The 14,728-nt window shown below is 53.3% G+C and overlaps 3 protein-coding genes and 2 pseudogenes across 3 annotated transcripts, besides 1 other annotated feature; all 5 read right to left on the bottom strand.

The window, feature by feature from the left end:
* Nucleotides 1-762: 762 nt before the first annotated feature.
* Nucleotides 763-1,326: a repeat region.
* Nucleotides 1,327-1,614: 288 nt separating this feature from the next.
* On the bottom strand, nucleotides 1,615-2,397 carry LPMP_350640 (DNAJ protein-like protein; the record flags this gene model as incomplete). Its single annotated transcript, XM_010704699.1, has 1 exon — nucleotides 1,615-2,397. One exon carries the CDS (start codon nucleotides 2,395-2,397, stop codon nucleotides 1,615-1,617), a length of 783 nt encoding a protein of 260 aa, XP_010703001.1.
* Nucleotides 2,398-3,540: 1,143 nt separating this feature from the next.
* Nucleotides 3,541-3,999, bottom strand: LPMP_350630 (ubiquitin/ribosomal protein S27a, putative; the record flags this gene model as incomplete). The annotated part of the gene is made up of 1 exon (XM_010704698.1): nucleotides 3,541-3,999. One exon carries the CDS (start codon nucleotides 3,997-3,999, stop codon nucleotides 3,541-3,543), a length of 459 nt encoding a protein of 152 aa, XP_010703000.1.
* Nucleotides 4,000-6,200: 2,201 nt separating this feature from the next.
* On the bottom strand, nucleotides 6,201-6,845 carry LPMP_350620 (translation Initiation factor eIF-4e-like, putative; the record flags this gene model as incomplete). Its single annotated transcript, XM_010704697.1, has 1 exon — nucleotides 6,201-6,845. One exon carries the CDS (start codon nucleotides 6,843-6,845, stop codon nucleotides 6,201-6,203), a length of 645 nt encoding a protein of 214 aa, XP_010702999.1.
* A 3,108-nt stretch (nucleotides 6,846-9,953) lies between these two features.
* LPMP_350610 lies at nucleotides 9,954-10,874 on the bottom strand (annotated as a pseudogene).
* A 2,781-nt stretch (nucleotides 10,875-13,655) lies between these two features.
* LPMP_350600 lies at nucleotides 13,656-14,718 on the bottom strand (annotated as a pseudogene).
* Between the last annotated feature and the right edge of the window lie 10 nt (nucleotides 14,719-14,728).

Here is a 14,728-nt window from a genome sequence, read left to right as displayed (position 1 = left end):
TGAATCTGCAAGACTGGAGGTTCGCAATGAGTGCTGTGCGTTAGGTCGGAGGAGAGGGAGGGAAGAACTGCGTATCAAGGAGAGTACAAGGGAGGAAGATGCATTCCTGGGGAAAGGCAAGACGAGCCTCAGAGAGAGAGAGAGCAGAACACAAACGCTACTATTGATAGGGAAGGTGACTGGGGGGCAACAGTGTTGCATTCTTTCGTTTTTTTTCTGTGTCCTTGGTGAAGTGGTACCACGGGTAGGAGGGGAAGGCGATCGGTCACAATGGAGGTACACACACCTTCACAAAGGAAGAGCGGAAACTGGAGAGGGACAAGCACATCAAAGCACACAGGCACAAGAACGCAGTGATACTGACATTCATGGAGAGGGACACACAGAGAGACTCCACAGAGGAATGGTCATAACTTCATAAGCAAACAGGAATAGAAGCAAAAGAGGAACAGATGAATGTTAGAGAATGCATGGCTCACACCACAACCGCGCGAAGCGAGAACCTACCTGCAGAACTGGAAAACCACAGGATGAAAATAGATGAAAAATAAAGTGTTGCTCAGCGGTTAGAGACACTGACATAAAAAAAAGTCGCGCCGCGATAAGAGCCGCCACTACAGCACATACGACGGAGGAGATCTGGGAGAGCGAGCAGATGTCGCTGCAATGTCTACATCACGGGCAGCTCACAGCGAGAAAAGCATGGGGAGTCCTTGCCTCAGTGCAAAAGCGATCCATGCGCAAAAACTCCTTACTTTTCTCACGTGTACATCTCACCACGAGCGAGGGAGCGAACAGGCGCCTGCAGCCGCCACTCCTCCACCCCGGCAACAATGCCGCTGAGCCCTCCTCGCCCAGGACAAAGCGTCTCTCTGCCGTCGGATCGGCCCAGCCTCAGGTCAGGGCTCCCCCACACCCGGCACCCGGCCGGCATGCCATTACGCGACCTGGAGGCTCTCCACACATGGGGGCCTGGCAGACTCGGGGCTGTAAGCCGGGGCCGCCTCGTCATGCAGCCGGCATCGGTGCCTCATCGGCCCACCCGGTCGCGCGGAGGAGACGCCGCACAGGTGGCACACGCACGGGGCGGGGCTGATCGGCGCGGGGCCCCGCTGCCCTCCTCGGCCATCCCCGCCGGTGCACCGCGCCGGCGCACGAAGAGCCGGCGGCATGTCCTTCGGAGGGGGCACAGAGGGAGGGAGGGGGGCAGCCATCGGCACCCGACAGGCGAGCCCACGCAATGCCAAGGGCGCACGCACCCGCATTGCGTGATACACGGTCCGCCTCGAGCGTCGAGCGGTCCGCGAGGCTCGCGTGCCATGCCGGGGCACAATATCGAATTGGACGTATCGTGGACATATGCCACACATTGAAGAAAGCGCAAAAATTTGAATTCGGACTCATTCTCTCAACTTCAAGAAGAGAAGACCAAGCAACTAGTTGTCACACGCACGCACAGACGTGCTTTGAGATAAAACATGTAAAGCAAGCTAAAAGCGAATAGGGGAAGGGCACCGCTCAGGTGATGGCAATCCTAGAGCATCACTAAGACAGCGGTGGTATAGCCGAATTCAAATAACTCTCGTGACACAGAGCACAGTCCAATGTAGCAGTTCAGCTCTGCATGTGATTCCACCAGTCTGCTGCTGATGCGGTCGTCGCTGACTGTCCAGCAACATCGACAAGACTCGTGTCGTACAGACGGCGCTGCTCCGCGTCTGAAAGCACCTCGTTGGCTTTGGTGATTACCTTGAACAGTTCTGCCTCCTCCGGAGTTTGATTTCGACCGACGCGGTCAGGGTGGAGCTCCAGGGCTTTCTTCTTGTAGCTGTGCTTGATCTCCTCCTCCGATGCCGTAGGGGCAACGCCAAGCACGTCGTAGTAGTTCATGAGCGCCAGCAATCGGGCTCGAACTTTGTTGTCGTCTTTGTTTCGCGTCAGGTTGGCGAGTGTCTCACCCTCGTCGGCGTACCTGCCGCCACTAACGCTTTTCTTGCCTTGCCGTTCGAAGGCCTCCAGGAGACTCTCTGCATTGTTGTACTTGTCCTTCTTCACCGGCTTCGATAGGTCAAACAAGTTTGTCACACCGTCCTCCGCACTGTCACTGCTTCTGTCCACGTAAATCATAGCCTGCATCGCACCCGGCTTGCCGTAGTTTTCGCTCTGGCCAGTCGATGCAATAGTCGGAGCTGCGAAGAGGTCATTCAGCACACTCGAAACGGTGTCGGTAGTAGCTGAAGAGGTAACCTTTGGGGTCGCCGGGGCGAAGGAAGAGAAATGCAAGGGTGACGCACTGGTTCCTGAGGGGCTGGCAGAGGTGTTGGCGCTGATGCTGCCAAACAAGTCGTCCACCGCAAAGGTGTCACTACTGGTGCTGTTATAATTGGACGTCATCATGTGGGCGTCGGCGGTTGAGCCAATTATCATGCCGGGTCGTTGTAGTGAAGACTGTGCGTTCAAGGTCGGTGGCCGAGGCGGGTGCGTCACGGGCTCGTCCTCGTCAATGTCGGAGAGGCCCATTTTGAGGGGGAAAATAGAACTGATATAGTTACAGCGAGAGGTGGAAGTGCACGAGAAAGCTTCGGCTGAATGAGATTGATGTGTGTAAGGGTGTGGGTGTTTATTTGCGGCCGCTGACCTCAGGAAAGCACAAAAACAAGGCAAGTTGATGGTGAAGCGTCGACTCGGGAAATTGGCGCGAAAATAGAGCTATTGGCGCTTCCTTGCAGGCCTAATGCGCGGAAGGTGTATATCAGAGTTTCACCTGTGAGTGAAGAGGTGCTGGTGGATCGTGCAGCTCTTGGCTGCCGATGCTTTGTCACTCCTAGCTGTACAGAGGACTTACAGGCGCACGCGCGAGGGAAAAGAGAAGAGAACAGGGAAAGAGGAAATGAAAGAGATGTAGGAAACGTTGCTTCACATGCGCTGCCATTTTTCCGCTGCGTTTTCCATGCCACGTCGGAAGCGTTGAGCAGCGCAGACACACACCGGATTGAGGGTGATGAGAGACGCATGAGAGACTAAAAGAGTGAAGTCCAAGTGGAGGAGAGCGCTCAAACGCACCTTCTTCAGTTGACCTGTCCTTCATCTCTCACACACTGGACACACGAGCCGGCATTCGCGGCATCTTTTGCCTGTGGCGCGGGTCCGGCAGCCCTCTTACCATCGCTGTTCGCCGCAGCTCCACAGCGAACAGAGAAGCGAGGCAACGCCGAACAGAGGTGAGAGAAGGAAGAAGTAAAGTATAGAGGAGGAGGGCTCAGGGGACATTCGCATGCGTGAATGACTTTTCTCCAGTGCCATAAATTCCCCTTCACTTTCGCTTCAGCCCCCTCTTTTCTCTCTTTAGCTGGTCTTTAGCGCCATGAGTGCGCCTCCTTGGTGGACTGTGGTTGCGATAAGAATGACCTACGCCGCAACGAAAGGCAAAAAAAAAATGAGAAAGCACAGAAGAAAAGGAGAAATGTTTTGCCTGCCGAACACACACACACACACGCAGGCGCGCGTGAGGGGCGCAGGTTCATGCACTGCACATCAGTCTTACTTGCTCTCCGCTCTGTAGGTCAGGTGGCACTTGCCGCAGTACTGACGGTCCTTGTGCTGAGCCATGTACACACCCGCGCCGCACTGGGGGTGCGGGCAGTCCTGACGCATGCGCTCCACCTTGTAGGAGCCGTCGTCGTTCTCCGTCACCTTGAAGTACTTGAGCGCCCGCATCTTCTCCAGTTTGTGCCGGTGCGTCGGCTTCTTTGGCTTCGTGAAGATGCGCTTCTTCTTCTTCTTGCCCTTACCACCCTCCACCGGGACGACAACATCTACAGTGGACTCCTGGGACAGGCCGTAAGCGGCGAGCGTCTCCTCCTCAGCAAGGCACATGCCCGCGAAGAAGAGGTTTCCCACCGTCACATTGGCCTGGACCTTGAGGGACGCGACGGTGTCCTCGGCGGACACGCGAACAGCCACCGTGCGCCCGGCGGCGTTCTTGATGAAGATCTGCATCTCTTCCTTTTTTTTCCTCTGTAGGGAGAAAGTGAAAGCGTCAAAGTGGTTGGCGTAACCCGCATTGTGTTGAGCAGCAGGTGCATACAGCGACAAGGCACGGAAAGGGAAAGGGGAAGGAAGCGCACGTAGAAATTGGAGAGGATTTGTGAAGAAATGGGGGATGTACAAACGCAGCGGCCGAAGACCGCGCATGGAATACGAGAACAGCGGCGGCGCAAAGCCCAAACGTGAGGTCGTTGGTGACTGGAGAAACTCACGCGCTGTTGCCCAGTCGCGAGCACAACAGAGTAGGTGAGGGAATGTTGTGAGCACACCAACAACAAAATGGCACAGATGCTGTCATCTGTCCTCTTTCTCTCTCAGCATTTGTGCACCAGCAAGTGACAAACTTATACGAGATTCCCAACCCACCATTGTGTGGCAGGCTGACTCGCTGGTGTAAGAGTACACAGACTACAGCCTGCAAGACGGTCATGCACCTGGGGGGCGTAGAAAGAACACGGGGTGAACGCTTGAAGGGGGGAGGTTGCCTCATCGCACGTCTCCGACTCCCTCCCCATGATTGTTGCTTGCCGCGGGAGTGCCATAGGTTACTGTTCTGCATGCATTTACACTATCATTTGTTGGGGAGGTGAAGGTGGCTTGGTTGGTTGATTAGCTGAGAAATGAAAGGAGCACTACGTGAGGCAATTAATTGGCTTTTCATTTTTTGAGAGAAAAATGTGTGTATCGCTGGTTGCGTGGGTATGCGCAGTGAAGAGTGGTGTCGATGTTAACGTGTTAGAGAAGAGGACAGCCCAAACAATTACCACACACACACACACACGCACACATACACACACAGGAGCAAAAGGCAACAAAGGGGGTACAGCGAAGACGCGAAGGGGAAAAGAGGGAAACAGAAGAGGAAAAAGAAGAGCCCGACGTTAGAAGATGAAACAGAGAGAGAAACGCGGAGGGGCTCTGGGGGAGAAAGCGAGAGACAGAGAGTCATCGGCAATGAGGGGAGGAAAAAGGGAGAACGGTGAACCAGGAGAGAGCAAAGCGCACAGGGAGTAAAACAAAGGAAAAAAGGCGAAGAGAAAGAGTACACGCCGGAGCACAAAGATCGACAAAGGGGGGAATTAAAAAGAAAGCGCGAGATCACCGCCAGGCATGCCACGTAAGGATACAGACAAGACGTAAAAGAGTGTGGCGCTTCATCTCATAAAGGTCTTCACACAGTCACACAAACAAGTGCACACGCCTGCTTTCGCCTGACACACACACACACACGCAGGCACACAGAGCAAGCACAGCATTGTATTGCACAGCAATGCAGCTCAGTAGGAGTACGCAAACGGGGAGCGAGTCATCAAGGCAGGAAAAGAGAAGACAGAGATGCCAGTCGCGCAAAGAAAGGGGGAAGTGAGAACGACTGGAGAGAGAAAACGATCGCATCCACAGGACAAAAATGCATATATGCGCCACTAGGGAAGTCTGCTTGCCTGTGCTGCGAGCTTGGTGCAAGCGTCTCACTGGCTCTCTCCTCCCCCCCCAGTGAATCCCACGCTTGACGTCAATTCCGTCCGTTCTTTCATCAGATGCCTTCTGTTTAGTTTTTTTTTATTCGGTGGGGAGGGGTGCCGTGTACACCCACAAACGCCATCGCTGTGAAGCTGACACGCACACTGTACTTTAGTACTTTCTCTGTTATGGGTGTTGCGTGGCCGTACCGCACCTCTCTCCCGCTTCTCCCTTGTCAACACTTCTGTTTCCGCGCCTTTTTTTCGCTCTGTTCTTCGTTTTTATATCGACTTACGAAATCCAAAGTAAGCGGAAGGGTAAATTTCCTCTCCTTGTCGTTGCGCATGTATGTGTGCGCGCGCGTCTTTATTCTTGGTGTGGGCATGTATGGGTGCGTGTGGGGGGAAGTTAATAAGTTGTCGCCCTTTCTGTTTCCCAGCTCGTCGTCGCCGCTTCGCATCCTCGAGACGCCTGTGCACACAAGGCCCGCCTCACATCATCTACTCTTCTCTCCTCCTTCTTCCAATAAGGTGATTCTCATCTGTTCTGCGGCGGGGCGCCTTCCCCCCTCTTTCGACGTCACATGCGCAGACACGTCGAGCGAAAAGGATGTGCTGCGTGATCCGGTAGTGGAGAACAGGATCAGAGGAAAAGAGACGAGGACTGCAACACCCTGCGCATCATCTGGGCGCCTAATCCTTCACCATGGGGGGCAATGCAGGGCTCAGCACAGTGGAGGCAGTCAGCACCTTCTTATCCTTACTGGAGGCTGCAGCGTCAAAGCTGGCCTCCGCGATATTATACGAATTGGCAGCTAAGCCCTTTTCCTTCATCGCCTCTGCGAAAAACTCCGCGACGGCGTGAGAGCGGGTAGAGTCACTAAGCCACACCTCCACACGAATCTGCTCCGAGTGTTCGCGGCTAGGACGGGCCGCAATGCGCAGCACATCGCACACAGGTTTCCCATCGCTGGCCTTCTCCGCTACCGTCTCTCCCATCACAACAGCCAGCACCAACTCGAGACCGGTATCCGTCGTCGGTGGCCTCAGGAGATTAATCATGATACGCGAGCCATTCGGATACGCTTCGTAGCTCGGCGGCTCTTTGTTGTTGCGTGTAAATATGAGTGTGCTCCCCATGCCTAGCTGATGCACCTTGGGGAGCGAGTTCATTGTAGACCACAGCTCCTCTACCGACGTAATCCAGTCGAGCTTCTGCGTGCGCTCCTGTGCTGCTAATTGCCAGTTGCCCTTGTAGTCTGTGTTGACCATATCCGCCGTCAGCAGCGGCAGAAAACTAACAAACCACTTGTCGCGCAGTGCGTGTGTAGCGGACATCTTTGCACTGCTCTTTACCCCCGTGCGTTCGCCACGAAAGAATAAAAGGAGCAAACCGAGGGGGAGAGGCAGAGATGGTTCGACAGGGCAAAGGGCTGGCGTTAAGAGAGGGGTGGCGCTGTTTACGTTAGTGGCCTTGGAAGAAATGGAAAGATGCTCACATGCACACAGACGTGGAGAAATAGGAAAGAGGGCGGAAGCGACCACCAACAGTGGAAGCCCATGGAACACCGTCACGTGTGTCCGACGAGAAAAAAGGAGGAAGGAGGGGAATAACAACAAAGATGTACGTGGGTAGTGTCTGTGCTTGCAACGTGATGGGGAGCCCTAAAGAGCGAAGAGGAAGTAAAGAACGGGGTTAGGGGAGAGAAGAAGCGACACAAGTGAAAGAGATGACGGAGCATGAGAGAGACGTGCACAGGAGAGAGAGGAAGAGTGAGGCAGTTAAAAGGAGAAGAGGGTGGCTCACAGTGCATTAAAGGTAAGAGAGTGCTCAACCATCGACAACAGCAGAGTGCGCTCCCACACTAAGCATCCGCCGAGCCAACTAGTCTTCTCCCTCCCTCTGATAATCATGCCAGCTTAAAAAAAAAAACGCCTGCGAGAGAGAGAGAGAGAGAGAGAAAGAGCTACGAGTATGTGGGTGCTCGTGTCCCTCTTACTCACTCACCGGCGGCTCTGCTTATACCGAAATACGATATGGTGCGGCATCATCTTCGGTGCGCAAGTCTCGCTGCCTTCCTGTCGCCTGTGTTGCTTTAGTTTATCGTTCATGTCTCTCGATGTGTTGTTGTCATCTGCTGAAAGGAAAACGAATAATAAGAAGAAAACAATAAAAAACAGCACCACATCTCGATGCGAAATAAAGACCGCACGCGGGAATGAGGATGGAAGCCTAAAGAAAACACAGAGAGGATGAATGAACGAGAAGAACGTGGGGAGTAGTAAAACGTAAAACTGCACAAAAAGGGGGGAATCAAGACAATGAATTGAGATGCAGTGGGAGCGTACCTTCGGCACACGTCCTCGCCAAGATTCGTTCTGTCCGATCCCCATCTCACCCCCTCCGTCTCCTGACGCTATATGACACCTGCACACACACACACACACACACACACACACTAATAGCGCGTTTCATCAGTCGCTAGACTGTTGAACGCCAAACGGCATCGCTGTCGCACACACACTGTTGAAGACAACCCTGATGTCCCACTAGTTCAGTCAGGTTACCATGCAATACATATTTTACGAAAACGTGGGAACGTCCACATTGGCACACAGACACAATCTACCATGAGTGTGGCGAAGAGGAAAACGAACCTGGCGTGAAGCAAACAAGAGGGATGGCTTGTGCACAGTGACGTGGAGAAGCGGTGCGAGAATACACGAAGAGAGAAGGAAGAAAAGGGTCGGGGAAGCTGCGCGATAAGCAACAGGGCCATCAGAGAAGGCAAGAAGCGCGGATACTGGACTCATAAGCAACACGCACGCGCAAAAAAAAAAAGGAACGGAAGAAGGAAGAAAGACATCGACGTGCACATTCACACCGCAATGAGGTGCCGAAAGGGAAAAAAATGCCCACATACCACTCTACAACCGCTGAGCCGCCGGTAGTATGTGCATAACCGACCAGAGATATAGTCGACAATCACACCACCTGCACACCAGCGATTCTAGCCATGAACTAGGATAAGAGAAAAAAAAATGCAGCACAACAACATACACACACACACACATATATATATATATACAGCGTACAGCAACACCATCACAGCAACAACAGTGAGTCGGTACACAGTTGGAAATGCGTCGTAGGGAGAGAAATAAGGAAGAAAGGAGAGTGATGGACGAGAGGGGAGTACGGTGCATTCACCACCTCAAGCGCTTATATACAGGGAAAGACGAAGGCCACAAGCATATTGGCCTCATTAACCCACAAAAAAGAGATTGTGCGTAAGCGAGACGAAAAGAAAGAGGGAATAGATGGAGAGGTGAGCCGACACACAAGTTGAGCGGTTCCTCAAAACATCGGCGCAGGGGAGAAGGGGGGAAGGAAAAAAGAGAGAAAAGAATGAGAGACGATTCGCAAAAAGAAAAAAAGGAGAAGAGGTAAACCGAGAACGGGAGAGCGCGAAAAGAACAAAACGCGATTACAGCAGCGAGCTCACTGGGGGGGGGGGGGGTTCAGCGCACGAAGAAAGAAAACGAGGAAGGGATAGAAGAGCGGCGCACAAAGAAGACAGAAGAGGAGTAGAAATGGAGAGGGGTGGGCACCGGCTAAAAATGGAAAAGACACGGAGAAAGAGAGTCCGTCATGGACGGAGAGGTGATCACTTCAGTGAGTTGTCCATTTGTGGCGTGGAAGCCGTTGGCGGCGAAACTCACGGAAAAGAAAACAAAGGCGAGAAAGGGCACAATAAAGAGCCCAAGACACACATAAGGACACGCGCGAAAGCCTGAACCTGTGTCACCGGCCCCGCTGGCAGAGCTGCCGCTATCGCTTGAGATAGAACTGGGAGAGCACAAGCGCATGGGAAAGAGATACACAGCAACCATGCAGGCGCACCTCAGCCCCAAGACGCTGTCAGCGCACACACGCATTGCTGTCCCACACACTTCCCCCTGCTGCAGTACATCCTTCCCACACCCTTGCAACGCCAGTCGCTCCGCTGTTCGAGAAATGCATGAAGGCCCGTAGCGTGCACAGTGGCACGCACAGTGTCATTATTCAGGCGTACTCGTGCAGAGCCTCCCGCGACGGTTTCCATAGGCAGACAATCGCAACTCACTTCGACAAACAACTCTCTCCCTTATTGTCTCTCGTCATGTAGCTTCTGCTCTTCGTGTTAGAAGTCGTCTTTGGCTCTCCAAGCACTTCGGTACCGGTGGGCGTGAAGTTCTCGGAGATCGTGTCAGGCCCCGATCGAGCGCGTGGCTGCCAGCGTCACAGCTTCGTTGAGGCTCCCTAGAGAGATTTCATTCTCGGCTCGCGACTGCATTCCCTTCAGCTCGCCGCATGTTACGTTTGGTATTCTGTAGCCCTCATCCTTGTATACCTTATTCGGATTCGTTGAGCCGATGATTCCGTTGGCCGTCTCCATCCACTTGTTACTGGACCCGCCGCAGAAGTTCGGAATGTCTTCCTTCCGCATCACTGGTAGCATCGCATCCACCGCTTTGTTCGGGGGGGGGGGGGCAGAAATTAGTCTTCTTGTTGGTGCGCTCGTCTATGAAAACCTTCAGCAACTTCCACGCAAAGCAGAAAAACGCGGGGCAGTTCACGATGAAGACACACCTGAGATTCTCAGGGTAGTTCTCCTGCTCCACCGTCGCCAGCGTTTGCGCAAAATTGATCATCGAACGCGACACAGCCTTCACGTTCAGAGGATCCACAATGTAGCACACTCGCTTGGAGCGGTAGCCCGTGGCACGCATGCGCACAATGCCCATATCGGCAACGCACGAGTGCCACCGCGCAATTACTGGCAGCGAGTACTTACGCACAAAATCGGGCGGTTGGCAGCGGCCGCCATTACCGGGACGCTCGCAGTAAATGAGATTTTCGTCATAGTCGGTGGTGCCTGTGTAGTCACACGGAGAGTCCTCGCAAATCGTCTGGGGGAAGTACTCGTCAGCGCACGGCCGGAAGCTCTCCCGCCACTGCAGATGCCTCTCTATCATCCCACAGACCTTTCCCATGTCGAATCAGCGTGCAATGCAGAATTTCGCCAGCTCAAAGTCGTGCCATGTTGCGACACGCTCGCCAAAGCGCTCCCGCAGCATCGCCACCTGCTCGGTGATGATCTCGGGATAGACCTCACCTACCTTCACAAGAAGGCCCTTACGAGGTTCGCACTCGAAGTACTTGCGGCCGTTCCATGTGCCGTCGCTGCGCACCGGATTCGCACTCTCGTCGTCGTACTCGATACCGAAGAGCTTACCTGTCTCCTTGTTAAGCGCATTGTCTTTATCGAGCTTCCCCATCCAACGCAGCGTGCCGCAGAGGCCCCAGTAGTCTTGAACGCGCATACCTACCTTCGCATCACCAACATCAAGAGGAGCTCCCGCCAGGGTGAAGGCCACGTTCTTCGCGGGCGTGTTTGTGCGCTGCTCTCAACGCAACGTCACTGCACCTGAGGCCTAAGTAGCGAGAGAGAGAGAGAAAAAACAAGGCGCAAGCGCGACAGGATCACAGCACAAAGACGAATGCGGCACGGTTGCAAGACGCACAGATGTGTGCGCACACAGAAAGAGGGAAATGGAGAAATTAGCACAAACCACTTTCGAATGCGAGCTCGGTACGTACACAAGAGCCGGGAGCCTGACACAAAAGCTCCAACGAGATGTCACCAACGACAGGAAGGAGTGTTGACCAAGCTACTCTGAGGAAGAAGATTGGGAAGCAAAGGGTATCGTACTTGTGCGTTTGCTTTCCCGGATCTGCCACTCCTTGCATGCACCTCACTCCAAAACGACGTCGATCGGGTGTACCGCGGCATATGCGCGTGGAGGCTGCCTAACCACCACACACACACACACACGTGCTTGGAAGTAGGGGAGCAAAACGAACAAAGTGCGCATATTAGCGCAAGCACAGGAACACACGCCGGAGGAAGGAAGAAGGTGACACACAGGCGAAGAAAGAGACATCAGACGACCAGTAAAACAGAGAGTGTGCAGAAAAAAAAAAGAGGTAATGGAAAGAAAGAAAAGGTGAATGCAGAGACGCACAAACACACACACACACGCATCACGCATCACGCACTCCTCTCAATAGGCCCTACCTCACCACTCCTAAGACTCAGTGATAGTAATCACCACAAGCAGCCCACCGAGCAAAGCGGGGCGTACATATTCCACACACTTCTCGTTGCGTTTTCGAGAGAGAGCAGAGAGACCCAACCTCATTTATTTCGGTGTTGTCTTTCTTCATCTTATGCCAGCTCATTTTTCGTTCAAAACTTGACGCTCCGTTCAACCTACTCCTTGCTGCTGTTTTTCATCCCCAGCACCAGCAGCACAGCCTGGCGCACGCGCAGAAGCACAGTCGGGAAGACAAGCAAACGCGACAAGTCAAATGTGAAGAATAGGAGCGGGGATTATGAAAAGGAAATGCAGCTTTAACAGAAAGAAGGCGGTTTTATTCCCTTGCGAAAGCCGAAGAAAAAAAAGAAATTAAACGAATGCTGCAGGCAAAGTGGAGGAGCGCTGAACAGCATTTACAAGGGTATGGCAAACAGAACCCGGAAAAAATGCGCGGCACGTGCGCGTACAGCACACAAGGCACACAAACATGCATGCAAAAACACCGACGGGCATCATGGGTGACAAGGAAAAAAAAAAAAGAGCGATCCATAGATTCTCAACTCTTCAACGATCCGTACACGTATGAGAAGCGGTGGTGCACAAACGAAAAAATTTGAAGAGAAGATGGAGAAACAGCACAACACATCCTCAGATAGAGAGAGAGCTGCAAGGGCACAACCGCCACTGAGAAAGAGAGAAAGGCGTAGGCGAAAATTAAGTAAGAAAGTCACATCAGTGACAACAGCGAAAATGATAATCATAACGTAAGTCAACGTGCTCGTAGATGTGTGAGAGCAGGCGAGGCAGGGCAGGGTGGGGGAGGTGTAGTTCTACATAGAGCGTCAGGCTCCACCTCTTTTGACGTACTAACATAAAGGTAATAACGAGTCCCTCATGTGTGCTAAAACCCTCGCATACATACGCGCAAACGCAAAGCTGTGAAAGAAGGAGGCATTTTAAAATAGCCATAAACCATATCACATGCGTACATGATGAACCACACTTGCAACCACGCACGCCAGCGCGGACAAGTGCACCTCTATGTGGAAGAGGGTACATGAGCACTCCCGCACAACGAGCAACGCTGTCAAAGCGTACCATCGTTTTATGATCAAAGGCCGGAGTAGAAAACATAAATATATATATATATATATATGTGACAAGGATAGCACTAACATCAAGCACAAACGCACAATTGCTCGAAACCAAAAAGAGCAAAGCTGCTGATGGACAACCCGAGAAGGAGGGGAAGAGTTGAGTCCTTCAGTGCCCCTCCCTCATCGAGAAGAGACTGCTGTGCTTAATAGACCTCATCGGTCAATGTGCAAGTTCTACCGGTGCAACTGGTGCTTCCGAGTTAGTCGCAATACTACCGGTTGTTTGTACACAGTTGAAAACAAAAAGAAAACAGAGAGCGAGAGAGAGAGAGAGTGCACGTGTGCCTCAGCAACAGAGTAAGGAAATCTGAAGTAAAAGGCTGAAGGACATATGAAAAAAAAAGAACACGAATAGGCAACAACACGCAGAAGATGTTGACAAAAAGGCAAAGGACATAGCATCGAAAACAAGAAGAGAGACACGGAGACACTCAGCGTGCACAAGGGAAGCAAGAAAGAGAAAGATGAGAGCGGTCTTGTGACTCCAGTTGCGCTCGAACAAACAAAATTGATTGTTGGGGGGGGGGGGGGGGGGGTTCTATGCATGCGTGTTCCACACACACACAGACACTACAAAGCGCTTTCAACTCAGCTCCAGCACGTAGCGATTGCCACAGGTGTCACTGAACGCAACGCGGTTAGGTGGTCCGCAGTCGATACTGCTCACAGAGTACCTAAAATAGAGCGAAAGCACCTCTGATGGAGTGTTTGACTGCTCTTGCACCGCGGCGCCAGTGGGCTGGGCCTGAGTGTGGTCGTCTGAGAATTGTGCATGCGTGGTGGTATCGAGGTCGACAAAGTGAAGGCACTTGTGGCTGGAAGCGACTACCACCAGGAGACCAAACTGTCAGTCCATCAATCGCGCCACAGTCCAGCACAGCTCATGCGGGAAGGTAGTCTTCTTCATAAACGTCCCCGATGTTGTCAGGGCCCTGCCTTGGGGCCGGGGTGACCAAGCATCGCAGAGGCTGATGTTAAGTCGCTGTAGCACCTCCAGTGTCGCGGAGTTCCACACAAACAGTATTCCCTCCCCCGCAGATATCACGATATCCTGGCGAGTACGGTAGGCATCGACAGACAACACTGCACTATGATGGAACCGAAAAACAGTACCCAGTGCACTGAAGCTCTGGCGATCCCACCCGGAAACGTTGGGCACCGAGCCGCCGGCCAGAAGGGCCTTGTCACCAAAGGAGTAGGCACGGGAGCTGAGAGTGCCGTTGAAGCCGGTGTTGGGGGACACGAGTATGTTGACTGCACCGGTGGTAGACCCGGTCCAGATGCGGCACAGTCCGTCTGTACACGCCGTCGCCAGCTCGGTGTCGGATGAAGAAAAGCGGCAAGCATGCACGGCGTGCGGGTGAGTCAGAGAGCGATGCTGCTTACACGAAGGCAGTTTCCACAAGACAGCGGTGCAGTCGCGCGACGTAGTGGCTACCAGCATGCCATCTGGGCTCACTGCTCCGCCAAGAATTAGGTAATCATGACCCACCAGCCGGCCCAACCTCCACGCCGAGAGTAATGGGATAAGTCGTCCTGTGGCGGTCCCTCGTGGAACAAGAAAGCAGAATGTCAGTCTGGACCGCGAAGAGCACCAACCTTGCACCGTGTCCGTGGCCACACTTGCAGGGGTGTAGTGAGTAGGCCTGAAAGTGATGAGCTTTGCTACTATAAGGTGCCGCGGAACAAGGTGGCACACCCTGCAGGAAAGGGCACCAGGGCCACCCACCAAAGTCAGGAAGTGAGGAGCGAGTCAGAAATCCTTCAGAGAGGTGCAACTCAGACTGTGAATCGAAGCGAAGACTCGGATGGCTCACGTAGATGGCGCTGCCGCTCGTCGCCAACGAGCTTGGTGGAGTGACGCAAACGGAAGCTGCCAAGCACCCGCTCCCTTTTTTTGCCGCTGCCAGTCATCACACA

Source organism: Leishmania panamensis, assembly GCF_000755165.1.
Source record: "Leishmania panamensis strain MHOM/PA/94/PSC-1 chromosome 35 sequence".
NCBI lineage: Eukaryota > Euglenozoa > Kinetoplastea > Trypanosomatida > Trypanosomatidae > Leishmania > Leishmania panamensis.
The sequence above is the reverse complement of the archived record's forward strand: the minus strand, read 5'-3'. Positions and strand labels throughout refer to the sequence as shown.